The 15,527-nt window shown below is 41.5% G+C and overlaps 1 protein-coding gene across 5 annotated transcripts in view; it reads right to left on the bottom strand.

Moving 5' to 3' along the window:
• EHBP1 (EH domain binding protein 1) overlaps positions 1-15,527 on the bottom strand; it is a 636,728-nt gene that overhangs the window by 131,381 nt on the left and 489,820 nt on the right. For all 5 annotated transcript variants that reach the window (XM_040351212.1, XM_040351213.1, XM_040351215.1 and 2 more), the window contains 2 exons: positions 14,581-14,719; positions 2,747-2,850 (listed from right to left, as the gene is read on the bottom strand). In XM_040351212.1, the coding sequence (XP_040207146.1) occupies positions 2,747-2,850; positions 14,581-14,719 (243 nt within the window). The remainder of the gene's footprint in view (positions 1-2,746; positions 2,851-14,580; positions 14,720-15,527) is intronic.

Raw genomic sequence — 15,527 nt, 5'->3', positions numbered from 1 at the left:
ACAGGTAACATATGCCCAATACTGTGCAAGGCTGAAACTGCTGGTGACACTAACCAATGGGACCAATAGTAATTGGGAGAGGTATATCTTTTAGTTGTATAATTGTTCTTTCCCCGACAACAATAAGGATTCTGGAATAGAGGACACTTCTCACCAGCTAAAGACATGAGCCAGAAAACACATACAGTATTTATTTATTAATGTAACTATATCTATCCAAGTTATTCAGAAGCTAAGTGCCTGGTGAGATCAGAATGTCACTTTTTGGCCTAAAATAGAAATGGAAGATTCAGAGCATTAATCCAAATTTCCTTTAACATTTGGAGTTCTAGGACACAAATATAATTTGCTAATAATATGTTATCAATTTAACATTTTATTTTAATCTTTATGGACCTTGCTTTGTGCACTGGTGCACAGTCATGTTGGAACAGGAAGGGGCCATCCCCAAACTGTTCCCACAAAGTTGGGAGCATAAAATTGTCCAAAATGTCTTGGTATGCTGACACCTTAAGAGTTCCCTTCACTGGAACTAAGGAGCCAAGCCCAACCGCTGAAAAACAACCACCCACCATAATCCACCCTTCACCAAATGATTTTGGACCACTGCACAAAGCAAGGTCCATAAAGACATGGATGAGTTAGTTTGGGGTGGAGGAACTTGACTGGCCTGCACAAAGTCATGACCTCGACCTGATAGAACACCTTTGGGATAAATTAGAGCGGAGGCTGTGAGCCAGGCCTTCTCGATCAGTGCCTGACCTCACAAATGTGCTTCTGGAAGAATGGTCAAACATCCCCATAGACACACTCCTTGTGGACAGCCTTCCTAGAAGAGTTGAAGCTGTTAAAGCTGCAAAGGGTGGGCCAACTCAATATTGAACCCTACAGACTAAGGCTGGGATGACAGAGTTCATTAGGAAGATTCAGTAAGAGTTAGGCCGACTTATCAGTAGATAAGGCGACCTAACTCAGAATCTACGCAGACCTATGTTGAAGCGTATGCTCAAACAGAGATACGCTTAAACATATCTAAGATAGGACGGCTTGCGCCGTCCTATCTTAGATTGCAATATTTCGGATGGCCGCTAGGTGGCGCTTCCATTGCGGTCGGCATAGAATATGTAAATAATGGGAAATATGCCGATTCACGAACGTACGCCCGGCCGACGCAGTACTTTTACGCCGTTTACGTAAGAGATAGGCCGCGTAAAGTTAGAGCTGGGCCCTAGTTGGAATAGTAATGTCAAGTATGGCCGCCGTGAAATTCGAAATGTTTACGTCGTTTGCGTAAGTCGTCCGCGAATCGGGATTTACGTAGTTTACGTCCACGGCAAAATCAATCGGCCCGTGCGGTGTACTTAGCCGCAATGCGCACTGGGGAATGTAGGCGCCCGGCGCATGCGCAGTAACAAAAAAACATCAAAAACGTAAGGTCAAGCCTCATTACCATTAAACACGCCCCCCTAACACACATTTGAATTCGGCACCCTTACGCCTGCCCGCTTTAGGCTACGCCGCCATATATTAGCAGGCAAGTACATTGAGATTCATTACTTGCCTAGCTAACTTACGGCGGCGTAGCCTAAACATGCTAAGCTACGCCGCCGTAACTTTAGTCCATTGTACCTGAATCTAGCTAAAAGTGTGTAACGGCAGGTGTCTCAATACTTTTGACAATATAATGCATTTCAAATAAAAAAGCAAATTAATATAATATTAATTGCCTTATTCAAGCAAAAGATTATGTTGGGTCTATTTTTGTTTTGAGTGGTACTATATGTTACAAAATAAAGCTGTGTTTTACCTTATAAATATATTGCTGGTTTAGACCACAATGGCAAATTATTTTTCTTTTTTTTGAACATATATTAAGAAGCTAAATAATCCCACTTTTGCTCAATTATATATATATATATATTCCAAAGAGGGAATGAATGCGAGTGCCTTGCGAATGAATTAATGTCAAGTGACAGTATAGTGTCGGAAACAATCTCTTAATATATGAAGACAAAAACCTTAATTTGTCAAATTATCCAACAGTGAATGGCCACGGTCAAACTTGGGCTGCGCATGCTGGGAAATACACAAGTTCCAGTGTGTTCTCCCTCTATCCGTTCCCACACAGCTGTCCATCAAACGCTACTTTCTGCCCGCGGTCTATTAAATATTTCCCTCACAAATCAATTTTACACATGATCAGCCCATACTCCTACTGAGCTGAACCTCCCTGTTAATTAAGTGAAGAAATTACCATATATATTATATTAATGCAAACATCATTCAGCTGGTAATTCACGGCTGATCTGGATAATGGAAAGGTTGAACACCCATTAACCCAAGCCAACAAAATGGGTTGGCTGGGAAATTCGAGCAGGTCTCCTGTGACATGTCCCTCTAACTGCAGCACTGCGGTATCTCATATTGTAATAATTAAAATCAATACCGGCATCTCTGGATGGGAGTTGTCCTCAATAGCAACACCTTAAAATAAAAGCGGGAGGGGGTTTTTGAATGGGGAGGGGGGTTCATTTTTCTTTTATCTCACCATTATCACCTTGGTGCAGACTAATTCAGCAAGTGTGCCCCTCTTACAGAGAGTTGAATGCACCAGAGATTGACATCTCCAGAAAGAAATAAAAAATTCTAACATCTCATTTTTAACAAATGAAAGCACAATTTTCCCATGCAGTTGAGAATTATCAGCAATCATAAAACAGGACAGAAGGAGGAGGGAGTAAAATACATTTAGCACTTCATCTTCTGAGGGCTTCTTCTGGGTCTCAGTTATCACTGCTCCTTCATTCCCTCTTTTTGTGTCTTCTTGCATTGATCTCTGTCTTTTCATGTCTTAAAAATAAATAAACAAAAGAGAGAGAGAGAGTCTGTTATATTCTGGGTTGAGAATGGGAGTGATAGACAAAACACAAATGCAAAGCTACGAGGATGATGGGCTTCTGCAATATAAAGCAATGATGAAGAGCAAAGTGCTGTAACTCAAAGCATCTGGCTACAGGAAAAAAAAATCAAAACTCGATTAGCTTCAATGGGCAAAATGCCTACATTAAAGGGGTTGTAAAGGTTTGTTTTTTATTTTCTAAATAGGTTCCTTTAAGCTAGTGCATTGTTGGTTCACTTACCTTTTCCTTCGAATTCCGTCTGAATTTCTCACTTCCTGTTTCTCCTCAGTAAGCTTGCCCCCATCATCCATGGGGGTTAGTCAGTCAGAACAGCTTACTGAGGAGGAACAGAAAGTGAGAAATTCAAACAAAGAAAAAAAAAACATTTAGAAGAGAAATCGAAGGAAAAGGGAAGTGAACCAACAATGCACTAGCTTAAAGGAACCTATATAGAAAATAAAAACCAAACCTTTACAACCCCTTTAACTTTGCTGTAGTTTGGACAATTCAGACCCAATGCAAATAAGGGGAGACAGTAGCAAAACTTTGGGGCATAAAAGATGCAAGAGAATTATATCTGACAGATTACAGACCTCTATGGCTGGTGACACAATCTACAATCAGATTGTGGAAAGTAAAGGAAAATGCTGGTGATATCCAAAATGTGTGTGTAAATAGCAATGTGATTAAGTGAAAATAGATGAATTAGATTGCTTGAGCAGCTGCGATAAAAACACAGTTCCAAGTGATCCAAAAAAAAATATAATTAAATAGTTCACCTTAATAAAATCCTTGCGCTACAAAGGCTAGTGATATCCACTCCAAAGGTGTGAGAAATTATAAACAAAAAATTTATTAATTGCCAATAATTATAAATAAATGAAATAAAAAAATATATATAAAAAACGTTTAAAAATTCAGCTTTTATTGGTAAAAAACAAATGGGTACTCACAATTTTGTTGAAATGACAGAGCATTTACTTTAGCATGCAGCAAAACGGAAGTGTTGTGGCGTTCTGTCGGATCGCTTGACCGGTTTCATCGACCTGACTTCATCTGAAGCGTCCTGAACACCACAATCACTTCCTCCTTTATAGCAAAACACTGCGTCCTGTGTTACCGCGGCCATATTTGGTAGGTTACCAGGACAGGAGCCCGTGTGCTCTAGTGACCTATGTCTTGTACTATAGTGGCCATGTTTGGTGTGATCTGGGGACAGGAGACCATCCCCTAGTGGATACACATGGTGGCCATTTTTGGTTAGATACTGGGGACCGGGTGTTATAATAGATGTAAACATACGGTGAAATGATATAAACAGACTGCGATATAAATCCACTTATTACTATGCTGTTTTTATCCACACAGGTCGCAGTGTATTGATGTTTGCAAATGCAACTAATAAAATGTATGATACTTTAAAAACACAGATTTGACATGTAAAATATGATAAGAATATATGTTTTAAAAATGTTTAAACGAGAACTAAAATTTTATAATGACATTTTACTGTGAGGAACAGATTGGGGCTAAAACGAAGGAATTACATTAAAGTGCTGTTATCACATTGGATGGGGCAGTAGTTAAATGACAAAAAGGGGTGCATCAAAGTGCTATGATGAATTAATATTATAAATAAATAAATACCATCTCTGGGTATTTTAGTGGAGTGCCCCTAGTGGCGGAGAGACATATTGTGCTTATTTAAAAATTAATAAGGAAATAATATGTAAATAATTATTATATATAGAAAAATGTTGGGTAAAGTATTCGAACAGTCCTATGTATGATTGGAAATGGGAATTAGGGCTCAATAGTAAACTATTAAATTTATTAAGTATTAAAAATATTAGATATTAAAAATTGGTCAGAAAACAATTGAGATCTAAATCAATATTCAAGCCTGAGGGCTGGAGGATCTCGAGTTAAAAAATCCATCGGGTTTCGTTTTGTGATATTTTGATTTTCTTATTCTCTCCTCTCCAGTGGCCCTTGATTTTGTCTATTCCGTAGAAAGTCATGCATGTGGGATCTCTGTTATGGTAGTCTCTGAAGTGTCTCAAGACACTATGTTTATTGAATCCCTTTTTAATGTTTAAAATATGTTCCCGGATCCTGACATGCAGCTCCCTAGTTGTTCTTCCGACATATTGTTTCTGACATGGCCACTCTAATAAGACAGCCCTCAAAATTTCCACTCGCCTACTAGCGAGTGGATTTAAGCTGGGGGCGAGTGATGACAGGGCTGCATGACCAATCTCCCTCCAATCTGTGCCTACACTTAGAGTCCCGATGAGATTGGCGGCCGAAGAGGAAAGGTGCATGCTCGGGAAAAGTAGTCTGGTGAGCCACGCACAGGCAGAGCAGTACACAGGTGCTCTACTTACAATTCTCATTAAGCCATGGGACCTAACAGTATGACCTCTCTGAGCCTGCCCCCCCTCCCCCGACCAATGTAGATGGAGAGCAGAAAGTAATGAGTGAGGTGGATGATTGCGAAAATTACCACTCCGGTGCAGCGCTCACTGAAAGTTGCCCTGACATGAGAGCGGCAGCCTTCTAGTTTGTGCAGTTTTCTTCTCCTTGTGCTGTATGTAAGTTTAGCCTGAGCACTGTGAACAGACTGGTCTCAATGTGTGCTGTGCGCTGTCAGTGTGCGCTGTGCTATGGTGTCAATGGCTGTGCAGTTGTGTGGATCTCAGCGCTGGATTGTACTCCCTCCCGCTGTGCTGCAGCTCCTCTCCTCACTGCCAGCCTGAATAAAAGGGGGACGTGGGGACATGCAAGCGTGGAGCCGCACACACAGGCTCCTGATGATGAGATGAATGGGAGAGAGAGAGAGTATGGATGGGAGTTGCAGAGGAGACAGCAAGAGAATGGGGAACAGACCCAGTTCTAGTGCCTTTCCCTCTGGTCTGCCCCCAGTGCCCTGTCCCTCTGATCTGACCCCAGTGCCCTGTCCCTCTGGTCTGACCCCAGTGCCCTGTCCCTCTGGTCTGACCCCAGTGCCCTGTTCCTCTGGTCTGACCCCAGTGCCCTGTCCCATTTTGTTAAAGTTGTTGTTGGTAATATTTAATTTTGTAACTTGATTCGGCATAAAACATTTAACATTGTCATTCCATGAGATAATCTACGAGGGCGTGTTTACGGGTGCAATTAGGCGCAGGGCAGTGTATGAATTAGGTGGGGCAACTGGTGGCGAGTAACTCTTGAGGCCTGGCTAGTAGCTCAGGACTTGAAATTTTGAGCCCTGCTCTAAGACATACGTTACATGCGTGCTGTTGCATGTTATTAGTTCCTTTATATTGTAACTAGATCCATTTGCCGTGGAGATAACATTTTCTTTTTTCTTATTGGTCTTTTTACTCTCCCTGCATGGGAGACATGTCCCACACTTATGGAAGCCTTTCAGATTTTTAAAAATCATAATCTGTTTAGGAGGATCCAGGGCATTGTGTACAAGACGGTTTCTAAGCTAGGGGCCTTTCTATAGATAAAAGAAGGTTTGTTTGGTATTATGGTCTTTAAAACTTTATCTGATTGGAGAATGGGCCAGTACTTCTTTATTATGTTTTCTAGGGCTTTGCGTTGTATGTTATATCCTGTTAGGAAGGCCATATCCATACATGTCATACGTTCTCTATCCATACATTTTACTTTTTCTTTTAGTGCTACCATCTCTTTTTTGTTGTAGCCTTTTTTTACAAACTTGTTTATAATGGAATTTGCTTGAATTTCGTAGTCTTTAGCATTGCTGCAGTTTTTGTAGACTCGCATCAGCTGCCCTTTCGGGATATTAGTTATCCATTGTCTATGATGGCAACTGTTGGTTGGGATGTATCCATTCCTCTCGTTTTTTTGAAAAAAATCCTTGTTTTAATACATCCGTTCTCCTTAAATAGTTGCAAGTCTAGATAATCACTTGTCTCTTTGTTCCAAGTACCAGAAAATGTGATTCCATAGGCATTATGATTAATTTTATTAAAGACATTTTGTAATTCTTCTTCTGTGCCCCTCCAGATAATCATACCATCAATATATCTTCGGTACATTTTGAGATTAGCCCTTTGCACACTATAAATTTGTTCTTCCTCCCAGTGGTTTAAGAATATGTTGGCCACAATGGGGGCATACTAAGCCCCCATTGCTACGCCCTTAGTTTGGGTGAAGTACTCACCCTTGTTCCAAAAATAGTTATGGCTCATGGCTAGCCTCAGCCCTTCAATAATGTACCCTATCTGTTCTTCTTTCATATTGGTCTGGTTGTGTAAGGCCCACTCTATGCTTTGTATCCCATTCTCCTGTACTATGTTAGTGTATAATGAGTTCACATCGATTGTGACTAATAGGTCATTTTCTGTTACCTTAACATTTTTCAATTCATGAATTAGTTGTCTACTGTGCTTTAAATAGGATTTTCCTTCTTTCACTAGTGGTTGCAGGAAGCCGTCTATATATGCCCCTAATCTTGAAAATAGCAAATCTATGCCACTTATTATGGGCCTCCCTGGTGGTTTATTCTGATCCTTATGGATTTGGGAACATAATATATAACTGGTGTTTTTGACGTCTCTGGAGTGAGGAACCTTGCCTCTTTCTTTGCAAGAATGCCAATATCTTCTCCTTTTTTGACAAAAGCCCTAAGTTTCTTCTCATACTCTTCTTTGGGATTCCCTTTTAGTTTTTTGTACATTTCTGTTTCGTAATCTTGTTTATTTAAAATTACCAGTCCCCCACCTTTGTCAGCGGGTCTGATAATTATATTCTTCCTTTTTTCAATTTCCTTGAAGGTCTTCCAAATGTTATTCCGTTTGGACGTGTTTACTTTTAATTTCCTAATATCCTCTTCCACCATTTTCATAAAAACTGTTAGGCTTTCATTTTGCTGTGTTTTTGGGTTAAACGTTGAGTTATTTCTCAGGTTTGAGTGCTGATAAGTTGTAACGCTAATTCCCTGTCTGGTTTCCTTATTTGCAAAAAATGTCTTTATATTAATTTTTCTTACACATTTTTGTAGATCAATATACGTTTCAATCTTATCTAGTTCCTTGTCTGGAGCTTATTTTAATCCCAAGTCTAAAACTTTAAGTTCTTCTTCACTAAAAACTGCTGAGGCTAACCATGAGCCATAACTATTTTTGGAACAAGGGTGAGTACTTCAACCAAACTAAGGGCGTAGCAATGGGGTCTAAGTATTCCCACCGGGGTGGCCAACATATTCTTAAACCACTGGGAGGAAGAACAAATTTATAGTGTGCAAAGGGCTAATCTTAAAATGTACCAAAGATATATTGATGACATTATGATTATCTGGAGGGGCACAGAAGAAGAATTATAAAATGTATTTAATGAAATTAATCATAATGTCTATGGAATCACATGTTTTGGTACTTGCAACAAAGAGACAAGTGATTATCTAGAGTTGCAACTACCGTATTTATTCGAGTATAACGCGCAAAATTTTATACCCAAAAAAAAGATCAAAGTTTGGGTGCGCGTTATACTCGAGGACTTTGTCCCCCCCGCCGCTACCGCCGCCGCACACGCCGCCACCGAAGCCACCAACGCCGCCACAACGTTAATCACGCGGCGCGGGGGAACATTAGACAGCTTTCGTTTGAATAGCTGTTTTCCCTGCCGCACGTAGACACTCCCCCTTGGACGGATCTGTCCAATCGCGAGCAAGGGGGAGTGTCTATGCGTGGCAGGGAAAACAGCTGTTCAAACGAACGCTGTCTGTAATGTTCCCGCGTGCCGCGTGATTAAAGGTAAGGGGACATGGCTGGACATACGGGGACATGGCTGGTTATACAGGGGACATGGCTGGACATACAGGGGGCATGGCTGGACATACAGGGGGCATGGCTGGACATACAGGGGGCATGGCTGGACATACAGGGGGCATGGCTGGACATACAGGGGGCATGGCTGGACATACAGGGGACATGGCTGGACATACAGGGGGCATGGCTGGACATAAATGATTTTTGGCAATTACAATGATTTTATACCGATTTTTAATTGAAAATTAGGGGTGCGCGTTATACACGGGTGCGCGTTATACTCGAATAAATACGGTATTTAAGGAGAACGGATGTATTAAAACAAGGACTTTTTTCAAAAAAACAAACAGGAATGGATACATCCCAACCAACAGTTGCCATCATAGACAATGGATAACTAATATCCCGAAAGGGCAGCTGATGCGAGTCTACAGAAACTGCAGCAATGCTAAAGACTACGAAATTCAATCAAATTCCATTATAAACAAGTTTGTAGAAAAAGGCTACAACAAAAAAGAGATGGTAGCATTAAAAGAAAAAGTAAAATGTATGGATAGAGAACGTATGACAATTGAGCACGCATGTAACTTATGTCTAAGGCCTCGAGGCCAGTGTCAGCGGACAGATCCGATCGTGTGTACAGGCTAGCGGACAGATTTCCAGCGGACAAATGTTTCTTAGCATGCTAAGAAACATGTCCGCTGGGAAGCTGTCCGGCGGACATGTCCGCTAGTTAGTACGTCTAACCAGCGGACAGAAATCCTGCGCATGCGTCAAATTGATTCGACGCATGCGTGGAAGCATTGAACTCGCGCGATAGAGAACGTCGGTGTCGTCTACGTCACTGCGTTCTCTGTCCGCGCGGATTTCGGTTTGATGGTGTGTACAGCCATCAGACCGAAATCTCCCAGCGGACATGTCCGATGAAAACGGTCCGGCGGACCGTTTTCATCGGAATGTCCGCTCGTCTGTACGGGGCCTTAGAGTGCCCATGTCAGAAACAATATGTCGGAAGAACAACTAGGGAGCTGCATGTCAGGGTTCGGGAACATATTTTAAACATTAAAAAGGGATTCAATAAACATAGTGTCTCGAGACACTTCAGAGACTACCATAACAGAGATCCCACATGCATGACTTTCTACGGAATAGACAAAATCAAGGGCCACTGGAGAGGAGAGAATAAGAAAATCAAAATATCACAAAACAAAACCCGATGGATTTTTTAACTCGAGACCCTCCAGCCCTCAGGCTTGAATATTGATTTAGATCTCAATTGTTTTCTGACCAATTTTAAATATCTAATATTTTTAATTATTATTATTATTATTATTATTATACAGGATTTATATAGTGCCAACAGTTTACGCAGCACTTTACAACATATTTAATAGTTTACTATTGAGCCCTAATTCCCATTTCCAATCATACATAGGACTGTTCGAATACTTTACCCAACATTTTTCTATATATAATAATTATTTACATATTATTTCCTTATTCATTTTTAAATAAGCACAATATGTCTCTCCACCACTAGGGGCACTACACTAAAATACACAGAGATGGTATTTATTTATAATATTAATTCATCATAGCACTCTGATGCACCCCTTTTTGTCATTTAACTACTGCCCCATCCAATGTGATAACAGCACTTTAATGTAATTCCTTCGTTTTAGCCCCAATATGTTCCTCAGAGTAAAATGTCATTATAAAATTTTAGTTCTCGTTTAAACATTTTTAAAACATATATTCTTATCATATTTTACATGTCAAATCTGTGTTTTTAAAGTATCATACATTTTAATAGTTGCATTTGCAAACATCAATACACTGCGACCTGTGTAGATAAAAACAGCATAGTAATAAGTGGATTCATATCGCAGTCTGTTTACATCATTTCACCGTATGTTTACATCTATTATAACACCCGGTCCCCAGTATCTAACCAAAAATAGCCGCCATGTGTATCCACACTAGGGGATGGTCTCCTGTCCCCAGATCACACTAAATATGGCCACCGTAGTACAAGACATAGGTCACTAGAGCACACAGGCTCCTGTCCTGGGAACCGCCGTAACACAGGGCGCAGTGTTTTGCTATAAAGGAGGAAGTGATTCTGCATGCTAAAGTAATGCTCTGTCATTTCAACAAAATTGTGAGTACCCATTTGTTTTTTTACCTATAAAAGCTGAATTTTTAAACGGTACTACACTATCTTGGGACCCCTTCCTTCTGTTTTCCTGTATATGGGATAAACACTGAGAACACCACCAGGACCACAGCAGGATGTGCCTTTGCCAGAGTGCTGCACAGTGGCATACACTGTGAATGCTGCAAACCCCAAAAGGGGGCACAAATCTGGTGAGTGCGGTCCATATAGGAGCACAGATTGGAGTGGATCACTGTGTGAAGCATAGAACTAGACGTTCACAACAGCATGAAGCACTTTTTCTAATTTTTATTTTATTTAATTTATTTATAATTATTGGCACTTAATTTTTTCTTTGTCATTTCTCACACCTTTGGAGTGGATATCACTAGCCTTTGTAGCACAAGGATTTATTAAGGTGCACTATTTTATTACCGTATTTTCCGGCGTATAAGACAACTTTTTAACCCCTTAAAATTCGGGGGTCGTCTTATACGCCGGTAACCTAACATGCAGACCGCGGCCGTCCATTTTTCAAAAGCCGCGCCTCCTCCTTCTGCTGTTCCGTGATAGGCGGAACACTCAGCATCCCAGGAGACACTGGGCCGGATTCAGATACAATGGAGTATCTATCCGCGTGGCGTAACGTATCTCACATACGTTTAGGGCGCAAGTTCCGTATTCAGAAAGAACTTGCGCCCTATGTTACGGCAGCGTAACGTATGTGGTCCGGCGTAAGCCCGCGTAATTCAAATGTGGATGGTGTGGGCGTGTTTTATTTAAATTTACTGTGACCCCACGTATTTGACGTATTTTACAAACAGCGCATGCGCCGTTCGTGAAAAAATCCCAGTGCGCATGCTCGAAATTCCACCGCAAATGGTCATTGCTTTCAACGTGAACGGAAATTACGTCCAGCCCTATTCGTGAATGACTTACGCAAACGCCGTAAAATTTTCAAAACTCGACGCGGGAACGAAGTCCATACTTAACATAGGATACGCCTCATATAGCAGGGGTAACTATACGCCGGAAAAAGCCTAACGTAAACGACGTAAAAAAATGCGCCGGGCAAACTTACGTTTCTGAATCGGCGTATCTACCTAATTTGCATATTCAACGCGGAAATATACGGAAGCGCCACCTAGCGGCCAGTCTAAAATTGCAACTAAGATACGATGGCGTAAGAGACTTATACCGGTCGGATCTTAGTCAAATCTATGCGTAACTGATTCTATGAATCAGGCGCATAGATATGACGCCGCACACTCAGAGATACGACGGCGTATCTGGAGATACGCCGTCGTATCTCCTACATGAATCTACCCCATTGTGTTCAGTGTTCTGCCTATCACGGAGGCCCTCTCGTCCGAGACCGAGGGGGCCTCCTGGGAAGCTGAGTGTTCCGCCTACCACGGAACAGCAGAAGGAGGAGGTGTGGCTTTTGAAAAAATGGACGGCCGTGGTCTGACAGATACTGCATGTCTTAGGATAAGTTAAGGGATCGTCAAGACATGCAGTGACACAGTGAGGCATGTAATGGGGCACAGTGAGTCTGGCATGTAGTGGCACAGTGAGGCATGTAATGGGGCACAGTGAGTCTGGCATGTAGTGGCACAGTGAGGCATGTAATGGGGCACAGTGAGTCTGGCATGTAATGGCACAGTGAGGCATGTAGTGGCACAGTCTGGCATGTAATGGTGGCACAGTCTGGCATGTAATGGCACAGTGAGGCATGTAATGGTCGCACAGGCTGGCATGTAATGGCACAGTGAGGCATGTAATGGCACAGTGAGGCGAGGCATGACTAGCAGGAAGGGGGTCATCTTATAAGGTGAGTATATCCCAAAACCAACATTTTAGCTGCAAAATTAGGGTGTCGTCTTATACGCCCAGTCGTCTTATACGCCGGCGAATACGGTATATATTTTTTGGATCACTTGGAACTGCGTTTTTATCGTAGCTGCTCAAGCAATCTAATTAATCTATTTTCACTTAATCGCATTGCTATTTACACACACATTTTGGATATCACCAGCATTTTCCTTTACTTTCCGTACTAAGATTTCAAAATTAAGTTTTATTAAAATGCACCAATTTACCTGTATTTGATTATATGTCACTGCATTTTTCACTATTAAATACAGGCGCCTGTAACACAATTTACCACATCAGCACTGCATTTTAAAAGCCAGCGCCATTCCTACTTCCATCCTCTCTCAAATCACCTAGGTGAAATAAATTAGGTAGGGGCAGCTGCTTAAATTAATGAAGGCAATAGATTATGGGGCCATATAGTATACACACACACACAGTATACACACACACAGAATACACACACTAAAAAGGTACTGGAGAGGGGCAGCTATAATCTTGGGATTTTTTAAAAAACACAGATTTGTACATACTATCCCTGGTTTTACTGAGGCTGGCAACCCTGATGGGGCCCCCTAGTGGCATGGGGCCCTCGGGCAGTGCCCTAATGGTCAGTCCACCCCCTGTATACCGACACACACACACACACACCGGCCACTTTATAAGGCACACCTTGCTAGTACCAGGTTGGACCCCCTTCTGTGTTCAGATCTGCCTTATTTCTTCTTGGCATAGATTCTACAAGGTGTTGGAAACATTCCTCAAAAATTTTGGACCATATTGACAGTTGTAGCAGATTTGTCGGCTGCACATCCATGATGAGAATCTCCCCTTTCACCACATCCCAAAGGTGTTCTATTGGATTGAGATCTGGTGACTGTGGGGGCCATTGGAGTACAGGGACCTCATTGTCATGTTCAAGAAACCAGTTTGAGATGATTTGAGCTTTGTACATTATCCTTCTGGAGGAGCCATCAGAAGATGGGTACACTGTATTCATAAAGGGGTGGACATGGTCAGAAACAATACTCAGGTAGGCCGTGGCATTTAAACAATGCTCAATTGGTACTAAGGTGCCCAAAGTGTGCCAAGAAAAAAATCTCCCATACCATTACACCACCACCAGCAGCCTGAACCTTTGGTACAAGGCAGGATGAATCTATTCTTTCATGTTGTTTACACCAAATTCTGACCCTACCATCTGAATGTCGCAGCTGAAATCGAGACTCATCAGACCAGGCAATGTTTTTACAATCTTCTATTGTCCAATTTTGGTGAGTCTGTGCGAATTGCAGCCTCAGTTTCAAGTTCTGAGCTGACAGGAGTGGCCCAGTGTGATCGTCTGCTGCTGTAGCCCTTCTGCTTCAAGGTTCGATGTGTTGTGCATTCAGAGATGGCATTCTGCATACCTTATTTGAGTTACTGTTTCCTGTCTATCATCTTGAACCAGTCTGCCCATTCTCCTCTGACATCAACAAGACATTTTTGACCACACAACTGCCGCTCGCTGGATATTTTCTCTTTTTTGGACCATTCTCTGTAAACTCTGGAGATTGTTGTGCCTGAAATCCCTGTAGATCAGCACCAACAACCATGCCTCATTCAAAGTCACTTAAATCCCCATTTTCCCCCATTCTGATGCTCAGTTTGAACTTCAGCAAGTCGTCTTCCCACATCTAGATTCCTAAATGCGTTGAGTTGCTGCCATGTGATTGGCTGATTAGCAATTTGTGTTACAAAGCATTTAAACAGGTGTACCTCATAAAGTGGCCGTGAGTTTAGATATACAGTATATAGCAATAATAATCTAAAAACATCCCAGTACATTGTTGCACAACAGATAACAACAAAAACAAACATTGAATACCTGGCCATGTTTCAACCCATTGACTGTAAGATTCCAGTTCAATTTTCCTGACAGCCAAGTCTTTATTGATTACAACAGGGTTTTTGAAACGATCTGAAGGTTTGCGCTGTCTGTCTGCTGCAGAATCATCGGTACCATTCTAAAGAATAAGAGGGGGAAGAAAAAACGAAACATATGGAATAAAAATGATTTGTCTTTCACTTGTAATTACTGAATAATGAAAACCTAAACGGGGACAACAGGAACGAAAAAGGAAATTACGTTTCCATGGGAAACAGCACCACTTCTGCCCCAAGTTTCATTTATCAGTCTAGTGCATGGGTCTTCAAACTATGGCCCTCTAGTTGTTCAGGAACTACAATTCCCATCATGCCTAGTCATGTCTGTGAATGTCAGAGTTTTGCAATGCCTCATGGTATGTGTAGTTCCGCAACAGCTGGAGGGCCGTAGTTTAAGGATCCCGGGTCTAGTGGTTCATGTAGGAATAGTCTCACGTGATCATGTGCAGTTCGTAAACCAAATTCTGGTAGTTTCTCAGGAGCCCAATACACTGCCGACTGTGCATGGAAAATCTGCAGGTGTATTACCTTTTGCATACCTAAAAGGGTGCACACCCACAAATACATCTTTGTAAATATATCATAGTAATCATTTGTATACATTTTTATAGAGCTGCTCCAGTCTTCAATATGAAAATGTGCTCCCCTGGCAAATTTGACAACCAGAATAATTAGTTGTTAGCATATTAGTCACAGCTGCTCTACTGGGAGATGAATAAAGAGAATGGTGCTAATTCTGGCAGTGCCAACATTTTGTATATTTTATTGATGCCGCAGATAAAATACTTGCATAATACATGGCACCAGCTAGTGGCTGAAAAGAAGATTCACCTCTACCGGGGAACCAAGGGGTACCAGGTTTCATACATTTTTGCATGGCTCATTTTT

The sequence above is a fragment of the Rana temporaria genome, chromosome 4, assembly GCF_905171775.1.
Source record: "Rana temporaria chromosome 4, aRanTem1.1, whole genome shotgun sequence".
Taxonomy (NCBI): Eukaryota; Metazoa; Chordata; class Amphibia; order Anura; family Ranidae; genus Rana; species Rana temporaria.
Note: the sequence above shows the minus strand (reverse complement) of the source record. Positions and strands in the feature narration are given on the sequence as shown.